General features: G+C 40.8%; 1 protein-coding gene across 1 annotated transcript; it reads right to left on the minus strand.

Annotated features, from left to right (window-relative positions):
- Positions 1-1720: 1720 nt before the first annotated feature.
- LOC139307945 (transmembrane protein 151B-like) lies at positions 1721-18366 on the minus strand. The gene is made up of 2 exons (XM_070931306.1): positions 18268-18366; positions 1721-3142 (listed from the first exon to the last, which is right to left on the minus strand). The coding sequence occupies exons 1-2, from the start codon at positions 18364-18366 to the stop codon at positions 1721-1723; spliced, it is 1521 nt and encodes a 506-aa protein (XP_070787407.1).
- Positions 18367-23259: the final 4893 nt, after the last annotated feature.

A 23259-nucleotide genomic window follows, 5' to 3' on the forward strand; every position in this document is an offset into this window, starting at 1 on the left:
ATAAGGCATTTTCCTATTCCCACCCCCACCCCGTATTTCAGGCTTTGGAACATTTGAAGAAATGAGAAGAATTAAATTAGATGTGCTATTCAGTCGTGATACTGAGATAGCATTCTACACAATTTGGTGCATTGTGTTGGAGTAGAACTCTTACAATTGTACAATATATATACTGGACATCAGGTTGGTGAAAGCTAGAAGTAAGAATTTCGTGACTTCCTAATAGTTTCATAACTGAAATCCTTTATCACTGACTGTACTGTCAATAGGTGTTATAAAAAAAACATCTGGAGAGGATTAGATTGTTGACTTCTAAACCACTTGTTATGAGCATGGGGTAAGGTGGGAAGTGAAATAGAGTCTCTTCTAAGTACTTCTCTTAAGACATCTGTCTTTTAAGACACCTCTCTCTCTCTCTCTCTCTCTCTCTCTCTCTCTCTCTCTCTCTCCTCCCTCCCTCCCCCCCACACATACACACTTGTAAATATGTAAATATTCATGAACCTAACTTTCCCCCCTTTCATTCATTCGTCTCCAATCCTCAAACTGCCTGGAGAAGTCCCTGCAATTCTCTTGGCACAGGTTTTCAGAAGTAATTTGCCACTGCCTCTTTTCTAGGGCTGAGAGAAAGTATAGTCCTTGCTTATTTAGTGCCCGTTTGAAATTGCAACAATACTGAAAATAAATTGATTAAAGGCCATTTCTCACACTTATGGCATTCTCATAGTCACATGATCAAAATTCAGACATTTTATGACAGTTGCAATGTCCTGGGGTCATATATGATCTCATTTTGCAATCTTCTGACAAGCAAAAGCAATGGGGAAGCCAGATTCACTTAACAACTTTGTTACTAACTAAGGTAACAACTGCAGTGATTCCCTTAACAACTGTGGTGAGAAAAGTCAAAATGGGACAAAATTCACTTAACAAATGTCTCACTTAGCAACAGAAGTTGGGCTCAATTGTAATAGTAAGTCAAGGATTACCTGTAATGGCCCAAAGTCACCCAACTAGCTTTGTCCTATAGACTGCTAACACCTGGATTTAAGATAGGGACTTTGTGTGTCACATGTTTCCACATATTTCCTTAATAGTTTAAAGTAGGAGAGGAAGCAAAGTGTGTTCCTATCTGTTTGACAAAAGAGAGAGAGAGAAAGAGAGAGAGACAGAGATGTTTTAGAAGAAAAGTGAAATGAAGCAAATAGCAGAGAGAAGTTATGGAATGATTTTAGGGATAACCATTTTTATTATGTCTTCTGCAGGACACACAATATTTTTTTTATTTTAAAATTAGATAATAAAATCAGGAATCTGGCTCTTATCACCATGTAGCATACACAGGAACCAGGTTAGTATGGCATAGGAGTCGAGGTTTATGGAGCTTTTCAGGGGAGGCCTGAATTCAGTAAAGTTCACAAGATAGCCTTAGAAATTTCTCTTACCCTAACCATGAGTTTTAGATTAAAGGGGGATAAAACCCTATAAACTGTAAAAATCCCTGAAGAAGCAATCATATCATGATAACATCCTAACTAACCTACAGTATTTATTGAGACCCTTAGATTCAGAATTGACTTTTCTTAGATTTCTACATGAATAATTCTCTCTTCTTTTTTTTTTTGAGAAATGGACAATTGAGACTTGAATGAGTTTATGTTGTATGTATTGCTGTTATTGGCAAATAAGTAGTCGCCCTTAAAACTCTCTTAATGGGAAGTCAGAGCGAGGTCTCCAGGCAGGAAGCACGGCGGAGACAGAAGTGCCTTCTTTCCTGACCCTCTGACCTATGCACAATTAGTACTGGGAAAAAACGAGCTTCTTGGTAAGTGGGTGGGTTTTCGTTGATGACCAGTTGGCTAGAGTGGGAGCAGCATTGGTCATCCTGGCAACCACGGTCAGTGATGCTGCTGCTGTGACTTCTCCAGAGTCCTGTCCTGTGAGAGCCATGAAGTTGGCATAAGGAGAAGCGGCTAGTGTTCAGAGAGAGCTGTGAGTTTGCACTGCCATTGTGGTGGGAAAAGATAGAGGAGGTACTGGAGGCATGATGGCAAGTCTCACAGCCATGAGTAATTTCACTGTATCTGCGAATCGAGTAACTGTTGCATATGGGAGAATGGGTCAGGTTCAGAAGCATAGCCTCGGAATAGCTGGGAATCAGCTGGCGATTGGTGCAGATGTGCCACTCAAGCTCAGTGCTGTCCTGAGTGCTTACCCTGGGGATTCGGTATCTGTAGAGGGGCTCCTCTGCCACAGAAGGCACACTGTACTCCACACCAACAAGTTTCTCCACATGGTAGTGTACGTGTGCAGTCTGATATTCCATGAAGACTCTCAGTGGCCATGAAATCATCATCAAAGCAGCCACCCAGAAAGCATAATGGGATACGTACCAGGGAAGATGTTCTGGGTCTCCATAAGCCATCATTACTTCTTTGAAGTCTATATTTTTGAGTTTCATGCCTTCTCTGATCTCCATGTAATCATCTAGGCCTTCTATTTCTGTGAAGAAATGAGCTCTCTGTGCCAAGTAAGAGTTCTCAGATTCCATGTTGGCAAAACTGAAACATTTCGTAAACTTTAGTCTTGTGGTGGAATACCATTCCAGGCCCATGAGTTCCTTAGATATGTCTTTGAATCCACAGTGGGAGTAATCAAACTCTGCTTCAGCCACATGGGTATTGACTCTCTCATGGTAAACCTGAGTTGTTGTATAAGCGTCACCATTGCGATACCGAGTCACCTGCCTTGTCCGTCGGACAAAGTGGTAGCTTATGGCTTTCCACCATATACATGGTGTGGCCTGTTTCATTCTGGCAATTCGATCATAGACACTTTCCACATCAGCTTTGTACTGAAGTTCACTTTTGGTGCGGCAGTGCCAACACTCCACCAAGTAGACCACATAAAGAATAACAAGGAATGCTAATGGAATATACACATAGCCATCCGAGCAAGGACTGTCATGGTAAATCATAGACTTGCCTTTGAAGGAACTATCAAAACTGAGCTTAGTGACTTGTGTGAGTTGGCACCAAGCTATAGCCCCCAGGCAACTATATATCAGAATTGAGAGAAGGAGACACTTCCAGTGAGATTCTCTGCACAGTGAAGAACTCAAAGATTGCTTGATTGGTCTTTGCTGAAAATCAGATAACAGAGAAGAGAAAAGAAAGAACAGAAATGAAAAGAGAGAAAGAGCATTTTTGGTGAAATAATGCAGTAATTAATCTTACACGTTTTAAAATTTCATATTTCAGACATAGAAAGCACATCTCATCAGGATTTTCAGGTAGAGGATACCTCAAAATTGCAATATGCCCTGGGGTTGCCTCCTCCAACAAATAAACAAATAAATGCTTTGAAATAATTCAGCATAGTGAAATAACACAAGCATTTTGCAGGATTTGTTAGCTCACCAAATCTGTTCTATTTTACATTAAAATTGTTTTTAACAGAGCGGGGAGTAAGCCCTGTCTGAAAATACCATGTTATCAATTCTTCAGTGTTTATTGTGGATTTGAGTGGATTTGTAACCTGACATAACTAAGTGACTATTGTAAGCACACTTTACTAAGACTAAGACTTCAGGTTGTTTTTCTTAAATAATAATGTACTATATGATGATTATTTTCAAGAAAACATATGTAATTTATCTGGTTACTTGAAGAGTTCCTGATATACGTCTCAGATAACTATACTTTTATACAGCTTTCAAATAGATACAACCTAAATAAAAATTTCTAGAATAGAATAGAATAGAATAGAATAGAATAGAATAGAATAGAATAGAATAGAATAGAATAGAATAGAATAGAATAGAATAGAATAGAATAGAATAGAATAACGGAGTTGGAAGGGACCCTGGAGGTCTTCTAGTTCAACCCCCTCAAGAGGAATCCCTATAGACAAATGGTTATCCAACATCTTCTTAAAAACTTCCAGCCTCTGGAGGCAAGTTGTTCTACTGATTAATTGTTTTAACTGTCAGGAAATTTCTCCTTAGTTCTAAGTTGCTTCTCTCCTTGATTAGTTTCCACCTATTGCTTATTGTCCTGCCCTCAGGTGCTTTGGAGAATAGCTTGACTCCCTCTTCTCTTGGTGGCAACCCCTGAGATATTGGAACACTGCTATCATGTTACCCTAGTCCTTGTTTTCATTAAACTAGACATACCCAGTTCTTGCAACCATTCTTTATATGTTTTAGCCTCCAGTTCTCTAATCATCTTTGTTGCACTTCTCTGCACTCTTTCTAGAGTCTCAACATCTTTTTTACATCATGGCGACCAAAACTGGATGCAGTATTCCAAGTGTGGCCTTACCAAGGCATTATAAAGTGGTAAATTTACTTTACCTCTCGGCCTTGAAATTTATTCTTGACCCAATTGATATCTCTTCCCTGAGAAATTCTGGCTTCAATTTAACAACCACATAAACTTAGCTACTTTTACCTTGCTTAGATTTGGGAGCGGGGCATTACAGGATGTAGAAAACAGCGTATCCAGCATGTAGCACGTAGGGAGGCGGAGCCTACAAGATGGGTCCGCCCCAGGCGCCTGATGGATTCTGATAGATTCCAGATGGAGCTTGGGCCATTTCCTGAGGTTCTAGCACATGACTCGGTCGGGGACCTGGTGGCGGCCTGGGATCGGGCCGCTAGCGGAGCCTTAGATTGAGTCGTGCCTTTGCGGCCTCTGACCCGGTGTCGATCCCTCACGGCTCCTTGATTCACTGAGGAGCTGAGGGAGATGAAGCGCCGGAAAAGATGCCTGGAGAGTGGTTGGAGGGCCAGTCTCACCGAATCTGATCGAACACTGGTAAGGTCGCATATTAAGACCTACCTAGTGGCGATAAAAGCGGCGAAGTCTAATTACTTTTTCGCTCTTATTACGTCATCAGAGAATCGTCCGGCGGCCCTGTTCAGAGTGACCCGCTCCCTGCTTCAACCGGGAGTGCGGGAGGACCCCTTGGAGGGCAAGGCTGAGGATTCTGGATGATATCTGTATGACAAAATCGCTCAGATCCGGCGGGATTTGGACTCTGACTGGGTAGATCCGGGCAGGATGGTGAGGCATAGTCTTGAGAATGTTATCTTGGAAGAGTTTGACTCTGTGACTCCGGATGACGTGGACAGGATTTTGGGGAGACTTAATGCGACCACATGTTTACTGGACCTGTGTCCCTCCTGGTTAGTACTGGCTTCCCGGGAGGTCACACGAGGCTGGCTCCAGGGAATTATCAATGCTTCGTTGAGTGAGGGTCACTTCCCCGCTGCCTTGAAAGAGGCGGTGGTGAGGCCTCTCCTCAAGAAGCCCTCCCTGGACCCGGCAGTATTGGCTAATTACCGTCCTGTCTCCAACCTTTGCTTCGTGGCGAAGGTTGTTGAGAGTGTGGTCGCACGACAGTTTCCACAATTCCTGGAGGAAACGTCCTACCTAGATCTGTTCCAGTCAGGTTTCAGGCCTGGGCACAGCACGGAAACGGCATTGGTCACGTTGCTGGATGATCTCTGGAGGGCTCGGGACAGGGGTTGCTCCTCTGTTCTGGTCCTATTAGATCTCTCAGCGGCTTTTGATACCATCGACCATGGTATCATGCTGCACCGGCTGGAAGAGTTGGGGATGGGGGGCACCGTGTTACGGTGGTTCTCCTCCTTTCTCTCCGACCGGTCGCAGTTTGTGTTGACAGGGGGGCAGAGGTCGACCTCGAGGCCTCTCATCTGTGGAGTGCCGCAAGGGTCGGTCCTCTCGCCCCTTCTGTTCAACATTTATGTGAAGCCGCTGGGTGAGATCATCCGTGGCTTTGGGGTGAGATACCACCAGTACGCTGATGACACCCAGCTGTACATCTCCACCCCAGGCCACCCCAGCGATGCCCTTGAAGTGATGTCCCAGTGCCTGGACACCCAGCTGTACATCTCCACCCCAGGCCACCCCAGCGATGCCCTTGAAGTGATGTCCCAGTGCCTGGAGGCTGTACGGATCTGGATGGGGAGGAACAGGCTCAGGCTTAACCCATCCAAGACCGAGTGGCTGTGGTTTCCGACGTCCCGATATAGTCAGTTGGTGCCATCACTGACTATTGGGGGTGAATCATTGGCCCCCACGGAGAGGGCTCGCAACTTGGGCGTCCTCCTGGACTCACGGCTGTGCACACGGGATTCCGTGTGCACAGTCACTCATGCCCTCATCATCTCTCCTGGACTACTGCAACGCTCTCTACATGGGGCTCCCCTTGAAGAGCACCCGGAGGCTCCAACTGGTCCAGAATGCGGCTGCGCGGGTAATTACGGGAGCTGCATGGGGCTCCCACATAACACCGCTCCTGCGCGAACTGCACTGGCTCCCAGTGGTCTTCCGGGTGCGCTTCAAGGTGTTGGTTACCACCTTTAAAGCGCTCCATGGCATAGGATGTAGTTATCTTCAAGACGCCTGCTGCCACCGACGACCTCCCATCGACCCGTGCGCTCCCACAGAGAGGGCCTCCTCAGGGTACCATCAGCCAAGCAATGCAGGCTGGTGACCCCCAGGGGGAGGGCCTTCTCTGTGGGGGCTCCCACCCTCTGGAATCAATTGCCCCCAGAGATAAGGAGAATCCAAGACCTTCGTGCCTTCCGCCGTTCCCTTAAAACTTTCCTTTTTCAACAAGCCGGGCTGGCCTAACAAATCCTTTTAAATGATTTTAAATTCGTTTGTCTTTTTAAATTGTGGGCCAAATTGAGATATTTCCTTTTAATCTGTTCTTAATCTATGTATTATGTATTATGTATTTATGTGTTTTTACTTGGCTTTACACCGCCCTGAGTCCCTAGGGAGAAGGGCGGTATATAAATCTGAAGTAAAATAAAAAATAAAATAAATGTAGAAAGCTGGAGGTTTCAAGTCTCCTGCCCTCACCCAAAAACCTTCTGGGTCGTCACTTCAGGGCCCCTCCTCTGAATTGGAGGGGGCAGATATGCATTCTTGCTGCTACTATACATCTTCTTTGGGGCACCTCACCTAATATCTTGCCCTAATCCAAGAGTATGGAACAAAGAAAGTTCTTACACCCTATGTGGTATTTTTAAGATAAAATGAAAAAGTAAAATCATTTCAGTAATGTTAGGAGTATCACAAGCCTTCTTCATTTCCACAGCCTAATTTAGATAGAAGAGTAGCATTCTTGTCACTGTTACAGCTTGTTGTTGGTTATTAATCCACTGCAGATCTCTCAGGGATAGATTAAGAGACCATTATTTCCCTTCAGCCCACTTTTGCTTTAAAGAAGATTCTTTAAAGCAGAAGTGGGCTGAAGGGAAATGACGGCCAAGTTATATTTAAAGAAATCCTTTAGAAATGTCTCCAAGTTCTTAAAACAATGGCACTGAAAAAAGTGACTTATGACCGTTTTTCATATTTAAGACTGGCATCTTGGGCACTTTAAAATTACCCAATCTAACAATACAAGATGCAACAGGACAAAAAGTTATATAAAGCTTGTTATGAACTATTATAAATGAACAATAAATGAATTCATCACATGCAAATCTTATAAACAATTTCCCAAGCTTAATTCTTTAGAAGTTAATTAAGATAGTAATAAATTACTCATGGCTTGAACTCTTCATATGGCGTGAAGCATTTTGTTGTGCTACTTTTTTTAGGAAGATAATTCAAATTAACTATCACTCTAGTATGTGCATTAATTTGAATTTTATAAGTATGAAAGTATGGATCAATTGCTCAATTGAATATCAATCAGTTATAGCATTTCAAAATTTCCACCAAAGAGGATAAAAAAAAAAGGCCTATACATGATACTTGAGTTTTAATATATTATGAATAATTATGTCTTATTAATGCTTCTACATTATTCTTTTTGCCACCAACTCCTGAGTTTTTAAAAGTTTTTAATGAGCCATCCAATCAATAAGCCAACTACCGTTATCCTGAAAATGCAAGAAAATCTTGACTTATAATTGAAATAGCTGTTGAATGGTGTCATCTCAATGAGTTCTAGAAATAAAATGAAGAGACTGTACTTCTAAAAGTTACTAGCAAGACAGACCCTATAATTTGGTACAATTGATCCTGAGAGGCAGCAATAAGATTAATAAGACACAGTTAAAGGTACTTTTAAGCTTGCTGTGCAGTCTCTGAACTATTGAGCTATTTTTCTATGAGCACTAAATGTTGTCCCAGCATAAGGATTGAACTAAAATTTAATGGTCATTTCAGTTGATGTTTTTAAATGAAAAGGAACTATTTTATTCTTTGCCTCTAGCAAGTAATGATTTGGATCTACAGTACTGTATTTTCTAACTTTTCAAAAAAAATATAATGCCTAAAATGGGATTCCCAGTCTCCTAATTTCTAGTCTGATGTATTAACCAATACATGAAACTAGTTTTCCTAATAAATCATAATGCTATTTATATTTGTTTATAAATAAAGAAAAAACAAACAAAAATTAAAAAATAAATATAAAAAGCAACTTTGAAAAACAAATAACTTCCCCTTTCTTTATATTCCAACTAATTTTCAGTATTTATAAACATTTAGACTGTCTCAGAAACCATAAGGAAGGTTGAGCGCCAAAGAATTGAGCTATGGTGCTGGAGAAGACTCCTGTGAGTCCCTTGGACTGCAAGGTAATCAAACTGTCAGTCCTAGAGGAGATGAACCCTGACTTCTCTCTAGAAGACCAGATCCTGACTATGAAACTCAAAATACTTTGGCCATCTAATGAAAAGGACTCACTGGAGAAGAGCCTAATGCTGAGAACGATTGAGGGCAAAAGAAGAAGGGGATGACAGAGAATGAGGTGGATGGATGGAGCCACGGAAGCAGTCAGTGTGAGCTTAAATGGACTACGGGGGATGGTAGAGGACAGGAAGGCCTGGAGGAACGTTGTCCATGGGGTCGCGATGGGTCAGACACGACTTGGCGACTAACAACAACAAGAAACCATTATTGTCATTGCTTGAGGTTTTTTCTTTTGTTTTGTTGTTTGCGTGCTGCCTTATATTTAGTATAATTTTACTTCTGGATGTATGCTGTTAATTTTGCCATTGCTGCATATCTATCCAGGTTTGAATTTCCAATCAGATATTGTTGATGTTTATGTTTCTTCCAATATTGGACAAAATTTATGGCAAAGTACTATTAAAGAGTCCTTCTAAACATTTCAAGAACTAGTCAGCTGAACTTAAGTCCTGTTCAGATTCAGGTTCATATCCAGTGGTGGGATTCAACTGGTGTAACAACCAGCGCTTTGCAATGATTCTCACATTTCATTAAGCCATGATTTGTTTAAGCATGTTGCACTGAATAAATCTCAGCTAGTTTATTATAAATAAATAATGTATAGGTCATAATGGCCTATAAATAGGTTGCACAGTATGTTTCATAACATGCTATATCAAAACCCGATAAACTATATTTTGGCTGTGCACAATATATGAACTTAACCACAAGCTCCTTCTATAATTGGAAATATGTACAAAGGTCTACCTTACATTAAAAAAAAAGATATATAGGGTGCTTATTGAAAATCAGCTACATTCATGCTAAGGATTATTAATACACAGCTTCCTGGAGCAATGATCAAAGACCATTAATTTTCAGCCTGCACTGGAAGATTTTGCATAGATTATCAAAATCTATGCAAACAGGTCATCAAAAAAAACAAACACTTCAGTGCAGAAAGATACCAAATAATCATAGGAAACAAAAGTAAGAAAAAGAAAGAAAGAAATCAGAAATTAAGGGGAACAATTTACAAATACAGCAATCAGAGTAAAAAAAATGAAACCAGTCCTTGTCCATAAATAGACACTCAGGATGGTACATTATGAAAATTAAATTCCCATTTAAAAACAGTGTCTAAACTTTTTCTTTTTTTTCTTCAGTAAACTGGACTTTTCTCAACATGATTACGTTGGATCAACTCAATTCTGAGAAAATCTTTTTTAAAAACAATGCCAATTTATCTTATGGTGCTTTTTGGTAGTTTATTCAACTTAAGCATTTACTATTTGAATTATTTCATCCAGATGTTGTCACTGCTTCTGAAATTCCACAGTGGTGGATACTTTAGGAAGAATTAACCCTTGCTTCAAAATTAGTAACTTTTCTTGTTTAAAGAAGTTGAAGATGATGTAATGAATTGAAATTGAGATTAGTTACTTACATGACCTCTGGAATTATGATTTTGAATGTCCAATCCCACCAGTAGATGATCACTTTAAAGAATATTTAATCCATTTCTTATGACCTTAAAATGAAGTTAATAAATCTTTAAGTATTGGCTACTCTCATTGGGCTATCAAATTTTATGCTGAAATCAACAGGATTGTTAATATAATTCTGGATGTTGCAGGATATTAAAATGTTCTTTTTAGCATATGTTAAGAAACTATCAAAATTTAAACATTGTGGAGTTGGTATGGAGAATAGCTAAAACATATAAAACTAAAGGAGAACTAGTATGTTGGTGATTTGTAGTAACATATTTAAATAGATTGTTACGGTCGCCAATATTTGCATTCTTTCCAGCAAAGAGACAAAATAGAAGGTTTTCAAATAATTTGGTCAATTCTTAAAGTTGTTCCAATTATATAATTTTTCAGGCTATGTTCATTATTACTGACGTTATACTATTTTGCAATAATGTTTAAACAATTATACTTTCCTTCTGATAAGTAGTTTAACACAATCATTTTCTTTTTTAAAACTTCCATGAATCCATAGAGAACAGAACAGAATAACAGAGTTGGAAGGGACTTTGGAGGTCTTCTACTCCAACCCCTGCTTAGGCAGGAAACCCTACACTACTTCAGACAAATAGTTATCCAATATCTTCTTAAAAATTTCCAGTGTTTGGAGCATTCACAACTTCTGGAGGCAAGTCCACTAATTTTGTCACTTTGTCAAAGAATGCAATAAGATTAGTCTGGCATTATCTGTTTTTGACAAACCCCTGTTGTCAAACAATGCTTACAAACTTATTAACTTCATGTTGGCTTTTGGTTATTACTTTGTTTGCTTCTAGGTGTACGCTGATTCATTGCTTGTTTATCTTTTCCAGAATCTTCCCTGGTATTGAGGTCAGGCTGATAGGTCTGTAGTTTCCTGGATCTATTTTTCCCCTTTTTTTGAAGATGGAAATTACATCAGCTCTTTTCCAGTCCTCTGGCAGTTCCCTGGTGCTCCAGGATCTTTGAAAGATATAGTTCAGTGGTTCTGAGATCTCGTCTGCAAGTTCCTTCAGAACCTTGGGGTGTAGTCCATCTGGTCCTGGTGAATTGAACTTGTCTAAGGTAGACAGGTGCTCACTTACCATTTTCTTCCCTATTTTAACTTATGTTCCTAATCTGTTTTTTGTGGTGCTGTTTTTGATAGTTGGACTGTTTTTTCCCTTTGTGTAAAGACAGATGCAAAAAACAAGTATTTCAGCTTTCTCCCTGTTGCTTGTCACCTTCTTGTCACTTTCTCCCAGCAATGGACCAATTGTTTCCTTGACTTTTTTCTTGTTTTTAACATGTTGGAAGAAGCTTTTTTTGTTTGTTATTTTTTACTTTTGTCGCAAGCCTTTGTTCATTGTGAGCGTTAGTTTTCCTAACTTCATCTTTGCAGACTCGGGCTATTTGCTGATATTCTGCCTATGTTATGTGCCCCTCTTTCCACTTTTTATATTTGCCCTTTTTGTCTTTCAATTAGTCAGAGAGTTCTTTATGCAGTCATGCTGGTTTCTTTTGAGAGCTGTTATTTTTCTTCTTCATTGGTATAGTGCTAGACTGGGCTTTTATAATCTCACTTTTCAAAATTTCCCAAGCTTCTTGAGTTGTTTTCCCCTTGAGGATTCTCATACATGGAATCCTTCCCAAGCTCTAAATTTATTGAAATTAGCTCTCTTAAAGTCCAAGACTCTAGTTTGACTTTGTTCTATTGCTTGTGCTTGCATAATGTTGAATTCCAATATTGCATGATCACTTGCCCCAAGGTTCCTGTAGCTTCAACACCTATCATTTTATCTCTGTTAGTGAAAATTAAGTCCAATATGGCTGATACCCTTGTGCCCTTCTCTACTTTTTGGGAAACAAAATTGTCTGCTAGGTTTGTTAGGAACCTGTTGGATCTTCCACTTGGTGCAGAGTTTGTCTCCCAGTTGATGTCAGGGTAGTTAAAATCCCCCATTACTATTGTGATGGGCTTCCTACATACCTTAGTTAGCTGACTAGCAAAAAGTTCATCTATATCCTCTGTTTGGTTGGGTGGCCTATAGTATACACCTATGGCAATGTCATTTTCCCCCCACTAATATTGACCCAAATGCATTCAAGATAATTTTTGTCATCGTTGTGCTCTATTTCTATAGAGAGTTATTTCCTATAGAGAGAGTTTATAATAACTTTCTTTAAACTGTATTAACTTACTTGAGGCTCCTTTTTTTGTTGCCTTCAAGTCAGTCTTGACTCCTGGTAGTAGCCTGGACAAGTCCCTACAGTTTTTTTGCCAAGTTTGAGGAAGGGTTATGCATTTGCTTCCTTCCCAAGGCTCAGACAGAATGAGTGGCCCAAGATCACCTAGCTGGCTTCATGCCAAAGGCAGAACTAGAATTCACCATCTGCCAGATTTCTAGCCTGGTGCCTTAACCAATATACCAAATTAGCTGTCATTATAAATCATTGTCCCTTTATTTCTCCACTGCAATTCTCTCCTTTTTCTTTATATTTTGCTTTATAATGCCTCATAAATCTGCCTTATTTCCCCTTCTCTCCTTACTATTTAATTGACTAAGACCAGCATTACATGTAGGGACAGTGCTTATCTGAGAGCAATGAGCAATATTTCTGAGCTTTTTATATTATAGGAAATATAATTACCTTAGGTCTCCATTTTGGCAACAGGATACAAGCTAAGCTAATTTAAAACTTCCATTTTTCTATTTGCAGCATCACATTCACAATAGCTTGTCTCATGGAACAGATTTCAACAATAAGGTTTCTGGTAACCTTAAACCACCTTGCTTTCATCTACTTCCATTAACTCAACTCATTTACTTTCATTAACTAAACATGCATTTGCATTAAAACATAGGAGTTAAGTTAAAAGGCTCTTTGGATATAGCCATTTAATGCTTCAATCACAAAGGATAAATTTTAATTAAAGACTCCAAAGAGTTATGAGCAGAGCTTTTCTCTATGGATTTTTTTTTTTTAGTTCTTTAAAAATATAATTCCAGAAAATTGGGAATCATTCAGTATGGAAGGAGGCTGCAGGCCCCTTGCTTGATGTGAGTGCAGTGTGTGCCATATAATAACCCAGTTTGAATAACAGGGTAATTTAAACAGCCACAGTCCCATTTAGTGAGCATAGCTGGCGATACACTGTGGTATCAACAAGGATGAGTCAGTAGTAAAGAAACTACATTGTCAGAATAGCCTGCATATAAGTAGTATAAGACATAGCATTGTTGAATTAACTGGAATGAGCGATCACATAATTATGCTTATCAAAATATAAATGGAATATTGCCACAAGAAAGTGCCATTTGACTTCAAAAGAAGCAATTTCTCTAAAATGAGGCATCTGGTAAAAAGAGAGGTCAGAGGAGAAGTCAAAAGAGCCCAAGTCTTGTCAGGTTGCTTAGGAAGGAATATCAGAATTTCAGCTAGAGCCACTCAGGAAAACTGCTACCAAGAGATCAGCAGCATGGTCAATAAAAATATCAAGAAAAAGGTTGCAGAAGGGGGAAAAAATGCTTCAGAATTTGCTAAAACAAATCTGCTTAAACAAAACAAGCACCCACCCATAAATATTCTGTTTTGGGAGAGTTGTTTCTTTTTAATCTTGTAAACTGGCCAGAATTACTTGTGTGAGATGGACAGCCGTATAAATCATATAAATAAAAATAAATTAATAGAAAAGGATTGTAGTTTTGTACAAAAGAAACAGAAACAGACAGTAGAGGACAAACAAAGAGATCTTGAAGCACGACTTTGTAATAACATCAAGACTATCCATAAAAGCAACATGATTAGATGCATCAGAAATACTATGACAGATAAACAAGCATTTGGATAATCAGTTAACAAGGACATAACAATACTAAAGGAGGTGAAGAGATTGCTCGGCAACTGAATATTTTGCATCTGATTTCTTTGTAAAACCCATGCTGAAATGTCATTTTCAGGAAGGGAACCTGTAGAGCAGGATTATCAAACTCCCAGCCTGTGGGCCCGATGTGTCACGTGCTGGCTATGCCCACACCCTGTTTAGCAAAGGGGGAAAAGTCCTGATACGTCAGGTGACAGCGCCATGATGACATGAGTTTGACACCCCAGCTGTAGAGTATAGGCAATTTGCAGTGACCTCAGTGGGCTTATTAATAAACTTAAAATAAATAAATTACGACTCCAGATGCTGTCCATCTGAAAAATTCTTAAAAGAAATGTGGGGATAAAAAGTAAAGTAACCAATGGAAGCAGACCAAGCATAACAACTGTCTCCTTGAAGCTGGCTTATACTGTGTCATCAATCCTGTGTCATCAGCTAAAAAGATTGATACAGAAATAAATCTTTCTTGGAAGATACATTCCCAATAACATAACCTCCTTCCAACCCTGCAAGCACTTTGATTTGTAAGTAATTGCCTGGTAGTTGTAATTATTTCAAGGAAACAGACAGTAAATTTCAACAACTTGCCACCCCCTATTATGGAGTGTGAAAAAAACCCTATTTTATTATCATAGTAAACAAGGCATTGATAATTGAAATGTTTATGCCTTTGATGTGCTGATAATGGTATACAGAGAATAATTTTCTGTAGAAGACAAAAAAATGACCCTGGCTTCCTTTTGGTCCTATCTGTATTTCTTATCTATAGTTGTAAACTAACTTTGTAATCATTCTAGGACTAAAAGCTGGAGCCCTTCCCTTGGCTGCTTAGGAATGAGATGATCACAGTATTCTAAAAAAACAAAAATTAGTTTATACTAGGGTGTCAAACTTGTGTCGTCATGGTGGTGTCATGTGACTTCCCCCCTTCGTTAAACCGGCATGGGCGTGGCCAGCAAGTGATGCATCTGGCCCGCAGGCCGCGAGTTTGACAGCCCTGGTTTATACCTTTCCATTCCTTTGACTCAATTCCTTAAGGTGAGATTCCTACCATAGAACTCAGGTAGGGAATTGCTGTCCTTTTGAGAAAAATATATAATATTGTCCAAACATTATTTTTCTCTCAAAGGATATAAAAGTTATCAATTTAAACTGGTTTAAAAAAAAAATCAGAGGAGATAACAGAGAATTGGAAGTATCCCTATAAAATTATAGAGCCTGAAGAGAAATTAGGGCAACTTTTGTGAAGGTAGGTCTTGCTTTTAATAACATTTTAGAGCCCCATGAGACTGCCACTAGACAGGAAGACATCAGCGATCCAATGAAAGTGTTTATGTGCACTTTAAAAGATTTATCCCTTAGCAGACAAGGGAACTAGAGGAATTCTCAAGTTATGGACTCAGAACCAGTTCAGAAAGAGAAAGTGTTGGAATAAAGAGCTATTTGTGCAGTAAAAGAATACCCTAGGTATGTCTGCTGCCTTGAGTTTGACACACACGCACGCACGCACAGAGTATAACAACAACAACATCAGAAAGGTTCCACAAGAATTCGAGAGCAATGTTTTTAAACTTACTTATAAATTAATTGGATAATTAAAGTAGGGAATCAACTAATTTTTTTTAAATGGCTAATGCCTCTAGATGAGATGGGCGGCACACAAATCAAATCAAATCAATCAATAGAAGCAAAAATAATGATTTTTTTTCAAGAACTACAAGAAATCAGTGGAGTAAGGATTAAAATGGCAAATATAATCGTGTAAGCAATTATCAAAAGAGAGAAGTCGGTTTTTGTCTCCTCTCTTCTCTCTCTGGCATTGGAAGTGACTACCCAGCAAAGCGATGCTATAAAACTTGATTAAAACATTGACCCATTTTAAAGCTACTGTGAAAAGGACAAATTTTATTTGGGTATCATTACACTATTATTAGGAAAATAATATTTTCAAAATCATGGCAATTTAACCACAATGTGTTCAACTAAAGTTTAGATAATGTCTAACATTATGGTTGTGAGACCTTAAAAAAGATACCGCAGAGATGGAAAGGTGTAGAAAGCAATAACCACAATCTAAACACTTTAACAACTTTCATGAAAGGCAAAGTAACCATTTAAAGAGCTCTTTTAACCTTTTAAAAAGGATGGGAGGAGTGACAGAGATCTCACAATATTAGGATGAACTATTTTTCAAGTAAGCTGATGTTGGGAATTTCAGACCAAATGAAAGAAAACTCTATTGCACTATTCCAATAACAAAAGATTGGGGTCTATTCAATTTAAAGTTAGACCAAGTTGTCTACAGATACTAAAATGGTGGTTTATTACTATACTATTATAGTACGATAATATTTATTTTTATTGTTGTTCAGTCACTAAGTTGTATCTGGCTCTTTGCAACCCCATGGACCATAGCATACCAGCCCCTCGCCCCCCACCCTCCACTGTCTCCCGGAGTTTGTCCAAATTTATGTTCACTGCATTATTGACACTATCTAACCATCTCATCCTTTGCCATTCCCGCCTCCTTTTGCCTTCAGTCATTCTCCAACAACAGGGTCTTTTCCAGCAATTCCTCTCTTCTCATTAGGGGGTCTAAGTACTCAAACTTCAGATTTGGCATCTGTCCTTCCAAAGAAAAATCAGGGTTGATATCCTTTAGGAATAGCTTTTATTACCAATGCTATTTCTACAACATTAGAAAAATATGCTTCTAAGTATTAATCATTGGGAGCCTAAAGGAAATAGTATGGGCCAGTATTTAAAGAATTGTACTGGAACTGGGAAGACCCACTTCAAGTCCATATTGGCTGAAATCACTGGATGCCCTTGGTCAGGCACTGCCTAAGCTGAATGTATTTTACAGAGTTGTGGGGATACTAAGTATGCTGTCTTAAGCTCCTGGAGAAAAAAGCATGGAATACATTAACACATAAAAAATGAATGTAGTGGGATAATGGTGTTGTGCTCATATCCAACAAGGAAATGGTTGGCCACTGAGCAATTCTTATGTTAGGCTAGATAAGCTCTTGATTTGATTCAGCAACATTCTTTTTTTAGATCTTATTCGGGGCCTCGTATACCATGCAGGCCTTTGAATTTACAACGTCAAATTTATGATTGCAAAATCGTTTACAAGTTGATTCTATTGGCATTTTGTTGTTATGGTTAGCAGTTTGCACCACGACAGACAAATATATCTGCAGTGTGTTTTGTGGATCCAGGTGGAAAACAGATTGGTTATGCTCCATCTATCAGATCAGCACATTTTAGTTTGGAAGCCCAGTGGTATGAAATGTCACTCAAATCAGCAGCAAAGCAATGAGTGAGAGAGCACTTGTTTATCAGAGAAAACTCACTCTGGATATATTCATAAAAATTAGGGAGGAAATCTGGACCAAAAAAAAAAGGGGGGGACGACGACGACTCTGGTTATACTTCTCAGATCCTTGAACCTAACAGAGTAAGAATGAATCATATATTCATCCTTACTCCAGAGAAAGGTTTTCAGAACATTGGAGAGATTCCTTTCTCTGCAATTAGAAACGGCTTTAAACTTGATCACCTTTGACTGGCAAAACATTTTGGTTGGCTGGTTAGTGCCCCAGGTAGGCTCAGGGTACTGCTCCAAGGAAGAGAAGTTTACACAACACAACACAACAAAAACTTCTCTTGCACACCCATCTTATCGCAAGAAAAAGATGAGTGTGCACACACAACTGCACACACACGCATGCACACAAACACGCATTAGAGATTACCAGTACACATCTCCAACTCTCTGTTTTCGTTCAGTTCTACAAAAGAAAATGAAAACCACCCCATCATGCCTTATTATTATTGTTTTTCTTGACCTGTCTATTTTAAACAGCACTTTTGTGTGAGTTTAATGAAGGCCTACTCTGAAAAAAAAAATCCTAGCGATATCTGTGGTTTTGGTTCCACCTTCCCCTCCTTAATCGACTCTCCTAGTGCCACATACAAGTTGCATGGATACACAAAGTCCCTTCATTCTGGGTTGGAAGATATTCTTCGCGTTGGCTCTTTTGAGGATGGGTGCAATAGTACACGCATCCTCAGGTACAGACAGCTCCGTTTCCCCGACTCGGTCCGCCTGGTGTTGCCCACACACGATGCCTCAGACCCCCAGACGCCCTTGGCTTCTCACCTCCTCGCTAGCATCTGTAGTTGCAGCCGCCGCCGCCGCCGCCAATGCTGCTTCTGGACTATTTCCAGCGGATGGCTCTGGTTCTCCCGCCGAAGACATCCTGGGCCATTACCGATCTCGCAGCCCAGCTCCCGGTGTTCAATCGAAGGGAAAGTTCCTCCGTTCCTCTCCAGAGCAGCCGACCCGGGCCCTCTAAGGCGGGGTGGAGGGTGGCGAGGAGAGAGCGGAGGGAATCCACCGGACTCAGCAGCTTCCTCTCCAATTGGTCCCGCTTTCCCTGCGCAGACCAAACGGGAGATCCGGTCCAGGTTTTCGAGCGGGGCGCCTTTGCCGCCAGCCCGCCCGGCTCCCGAGTCAGGTGAGTCCTTAGGGCTAAAGGGGCTCCGGCTGCTGCGCTCACCTCCTTTTCCTTCAAGTCGGGATAGACTGCGGCTGCTCTTTTAACTTTAGAAGGAAAGGCGCTGGAGACGCCTCTGGGAGACGCTGGAGAGACGGGCGAGCCAAATGAAGGTCCCTCTTGCTGGGCACGGTGCCGGCTGTCTCTCTCTCTCTCCCCCCCACTCTCTCTGTCCAGAAATCCTCTGCAGCCCCCAACTCTGCAGTAGAATTAGTTGGCTGCCAAGTTCGGGTTTCTCTGTATTTTTTTTTTTTTTAATTGTCACTTGGCATTCCCGGCTGCCACTCAGAAAGAAGGGAGGGAAACCAAGATGCCTTCTACCTGAAGGCATTCCCTGGGAAAAGCCCTCTCTAGCTTCCTCTTCATATCTCTGGCTGACACGTGTTTTGTGGACACCTTCCTGATAAGTGATAAGGCAGTGATAAGTTTAGGACTGGCAGGGAAAGAGACCCAGGGGTGAAATCCAAAATTTTCCCCTACCGGTTCTGTGGGTGTGGCTTAGTGGGTGTGGCAGGGAAAGGATATTGCAAAATCTCCATTCCCACTCCACTGGGAGGGGGGGAAGGATACTGCAAAATCTCCATTCCCTCCCCCCTTGGGGAAGGATATTGCAAAATTTCCATGCCCACCCCACTCTGGGGCCAGCTAGAGGTGGTATTTGCCAGTTCTCTGAACTACTCAAAATTTCCGCTACCGGTTCTCCAGAACCTGTTATAACCTGCTGGATTTCACCCCTGGAAAGAGATCGCTCTTTTCTGGGACTAGGTAGTCACAACAATCTATCAAGGTTAACTTAAGTCCCAGAAACCCCTCAGCTGAACATTTTCTGTTCTATTCTGACATGTGAACCAGATATCCAGATGAACCAGATGACCTGTTCCTCATCTCCTTTTGGTGATAGCCAAGTGTTGGCTGTTTAGTGGGGGAGGGGGAGGTAGAATTGGAAGGAGGGATCCTTGGAAGGCATCTTAGAACTCTTTTGATCCAACCCCCTATCCAAAGCAGGAAGCCTAATAATGGCTGTCTAACCTGATTTATGACCTGAGGACAAGGTGTTAAATATATTAAATACCTAACATTGACATCCTAAATATAATTTAGCAACTGGCCCCTAACTGGCCCTCTATGCAAAGCTTATTCTTGATCTTACCACATTTGAGATTTATTCTTTCTGCTAATTTATATGATTCAGTTACCAATAGAATCATAAAGAATAATCTTCTGTTTCTGTCTGCCGTATTGATGTAAGTGTATTATATATATAAAAAATAGCACTGAATTATCAATGGCATTAATGGATTGATTACAAATGACAGTAGGAATTTTGAATCAATCAAAGTAGAAGGATTCCTATAAGATAAAATTTATGGTAAATTGGCAGAAATTGAGTATAAGGCTGAAACTATTTTTTAAAAAATAAATTGGCTTTCTAGATCATCAGAAATATACTTTCTGATCATCAGAAAGTATAAGGAAATTGGAGAGCAGCAAGCAAACTTGGAGATTCAGGAAAAACGGAAATAAAAAATTCCCATATGATTTGTGATCTGTATATATCTTTTCCTATTTCTTGTTGGAGGGCTAAAAAGAGTCTTGTCAGCCAAACAAGAATAACCCAGATCAGTTCATTTTGACTATATGTTTTTTTTTCTTTTCAAAATAGAGATGGCAGTCTGATAGTTCATGGAGATGCTTGGGCAACATTTGTTTTGATTTCAGCAAAGCACACAAAAAGATATATGGATTTCTTGCTGATAAGATGGTACAATGTAAGCCAGGGAGTTCTAAAATAGACCCACAGCTGGTTGAGTTGCCATACTGAATAAGTACTCATTAATGGAGTCCAAATTGCAAATTAATGGAGGATGCAAATTGCAAATGGCTCCTTCAGAGATAGCATGATATCAGTGCTAAATCTATCCTTAGTCATAAAGCCGGTTTATGAGAAAAACTAGATTATGTCTCAGTTTTAACAAAGAAATATCCTGATGGAATCTCAATCAATCCATACTAAAATACAGTGCACCTCCTGCAATAGCCAAATGCAGGCTGCTTTATATGTTAGCATAGTGGGAGTTTCAGGGTTCTTGCAGTACCTTACCTGTTCCTAGCACTGTATCTTTTGACTAGAGAGCTCTGATGTCATTCCTGGGATATGTTGGAAACAGTCTCCCAGTTTAGGAGTCACAGCCCTGAGTGCTCCTATCACTATCACAAAGACCACTTTGGCCTTTACTTTCTACATCTTCTGTTGCTTCTCCTTCAGGCCCTGGTATTTCTCCAGCTTTTTATACTTCTTGTTTCTGATGTTGCTCACTTGGCATTGCTACAGCTATCACCGCTGTGATCATCTGGTCCTTATCTACTACCACACTGACTGGTTAATTGGCCAGTACTTGCATGGCCATCTGAATCTGGGAGTCCGGCAGGATCTTAGCCTGTTATTCTCCATGACTTTCTGGACTTGGGAGGGTCTAGCCCATATATTGTGCAAATGTTCCTGTATGCGGTGCCGGCTACCTGCTTGTGCTCTTCACGGTATGTTATTCCTGCCTGCATCTTACTGTACATCCTGCCTCTATGTGTTAGACAATCTCAGAGGTCTCTTTACATAGTCTGCACTTCACATCCTATCTAGTGTGGTGGACTCAAGCTTCTATAGACCTGATGTGCAGTAGCAGTACTTGTGCTGCTATGACTAGTGCCTCATTTCTGTCCTTTAGTCCAGCTCTTTCAGCCACTGGTAAGATTTCCCGATGTCTGCCACCTCTGGCAGACATCTGTTGATGGTATATCCCATGCAGGTTCTTCCTCTGCTTGATCTTCCTCCCATTATCCCATGTCTGTTGCTGCCTTGGGGATGCTGGATGCTGTGGATTTCATCCAGGACAATGACTTTAACACTCACCAAGACCCTCCCATCCTCTTTCCAATTGGTGTACAATCTCTGGGTGTTGGAATTTGGATGGAAACATCTGTACATTGTGAGGAGCTTCTTGGTCTTCACATTGGCAGCCAGCTCACTATAGCAGCAGGTTATCTGATGATGGGCAAAGTGTAGGTGTTAATGGTGTGGATCTTGTTTTTCCCATTGACTTGGCTTTTTAGGATCTGATTTATCTTTTGTCAGCACTTGTATGTTGCAGTCATTCTTGCCATATGACTGTGGGTTACCAAAGTACGTGTAGCTGGTCTATATGTCTGCTATGCGGCCCATCAGTCTTAACTGCCTTTCTTCTCTTGACTACCATCTGGTCACACTTCTCCAGTCTGAATGACATCTCAGCGTTCTCAATGTAGATCCATTTCAGGTAGATCAGCAAGTCAATGTCTCATTAACTCTTAGCATACATCTTGATGTCATCCATGTAGAGAAAGTGGCTAATGATAGTTCCATTCTTGAACTTGTATCCATATCTAGTCTTTGTGATTATTGAGGGGGTTCAAGCCTATGCAGAACAGCAGTAGGACAGTGGATCACCTTGGTATTTGTTGCATCTGATAACCAGTTATATGTGGTGTCTTGAGTTGAACTGTCCAGTATTGTCTTCTATAGTCCTACTGAGTTCTTGAGGAAAGTGTTCTTAATGTCCTGTTGGCTATATAGCACCAGGCATTCACAGATCCATGTGTGTGGCGTTGAGTTGTAGGCTTTCCTGTAGTCAGCCCAGGATGTCCTCAGATTGGTCTGTCTAGATCAGTGGTTCCCAACGTGGGGCCTACGCCCCACTGGGGGGAAATTTGATTTTTAATGGGGCAATTTGGAACATTGTTTAAACCAAGTTAATGGCCTTTTAGGATTCCTCTGTGTGAGTAGGAGTTCACTTTTTGAATAGTAAGAATTATATCTCATGGGGGCGGGTGGGGGGACATCAGGATTTTAGCGATGCTTAGGTGGGTCATGGCCAAAAAAAGGTTGGGAACACTGGTCTAGATCTTGAGTCTTGGGCAAGTGCTCTATCTATAAACAACTGATATTGCCTCCAGTATTGTTCCCAATGCTCTTCTGAGATTGCTTATGTACTGTTCAATATCATGGGTGTCAAACTGGATTTCTTCAAGGGCCGGATCAGCATTATAGTTCTCCTCTGTGGGCCAGGGAGGGAGGAAGAGGGGACAGATGCCTCCTGCAGCACCCTGCCGGCCAAAACGGGGCACAGGCTGGGCCGTGCACAGCCCCCCGCCGCCCCATTTTGGCTGCCAGAGGCACCGCAAGCCGGTCCTTTGCTATTTCCAGGCTGGCCCTATGGGCCAGATTTAAGCAATCCACAGGCCGGATGCAGCCCACAGGTCTTGAGTTTGACACCCCTGGTCCATATGGTCCTGTAGTTTAGTAGCTATGATGCCTGATAGGACTTTCCATGTCGTGGGCAGGCAGGTTATTGGCTGGTAGTTATTGTGGGAAAACACACACACACACCATCCCTCTTCATTGATGTCCTTCAAGCATTCAAATATTTTTGGTATCACAGCAGTTTAGTGAATGATGAACTGGGGCATCATAAGATGTTTTTAGATTTAGCCCAAAGCCTCGAGGCAGCAGTTCTCTCCTTGAGTGAAATGTCATGGCTAAAGTTGGTACAAAATGCATCCAA

Source organism: Pituophis catenifer, unplaced genomic scaffold (genome assembly GCF_029215685.1).
Source record: "Pituophis catenifer annectens isolate HBS135680 unplaced genomic scaffold, rPitCat1.0.hap2 SCAF_1, whole genome shotgun sequence".
NCBI lineage: Eukaryota > Metazoa > Chordata > Lepidosauria > Squamata > Colubridae > Pituophis > Pituophis catenifer.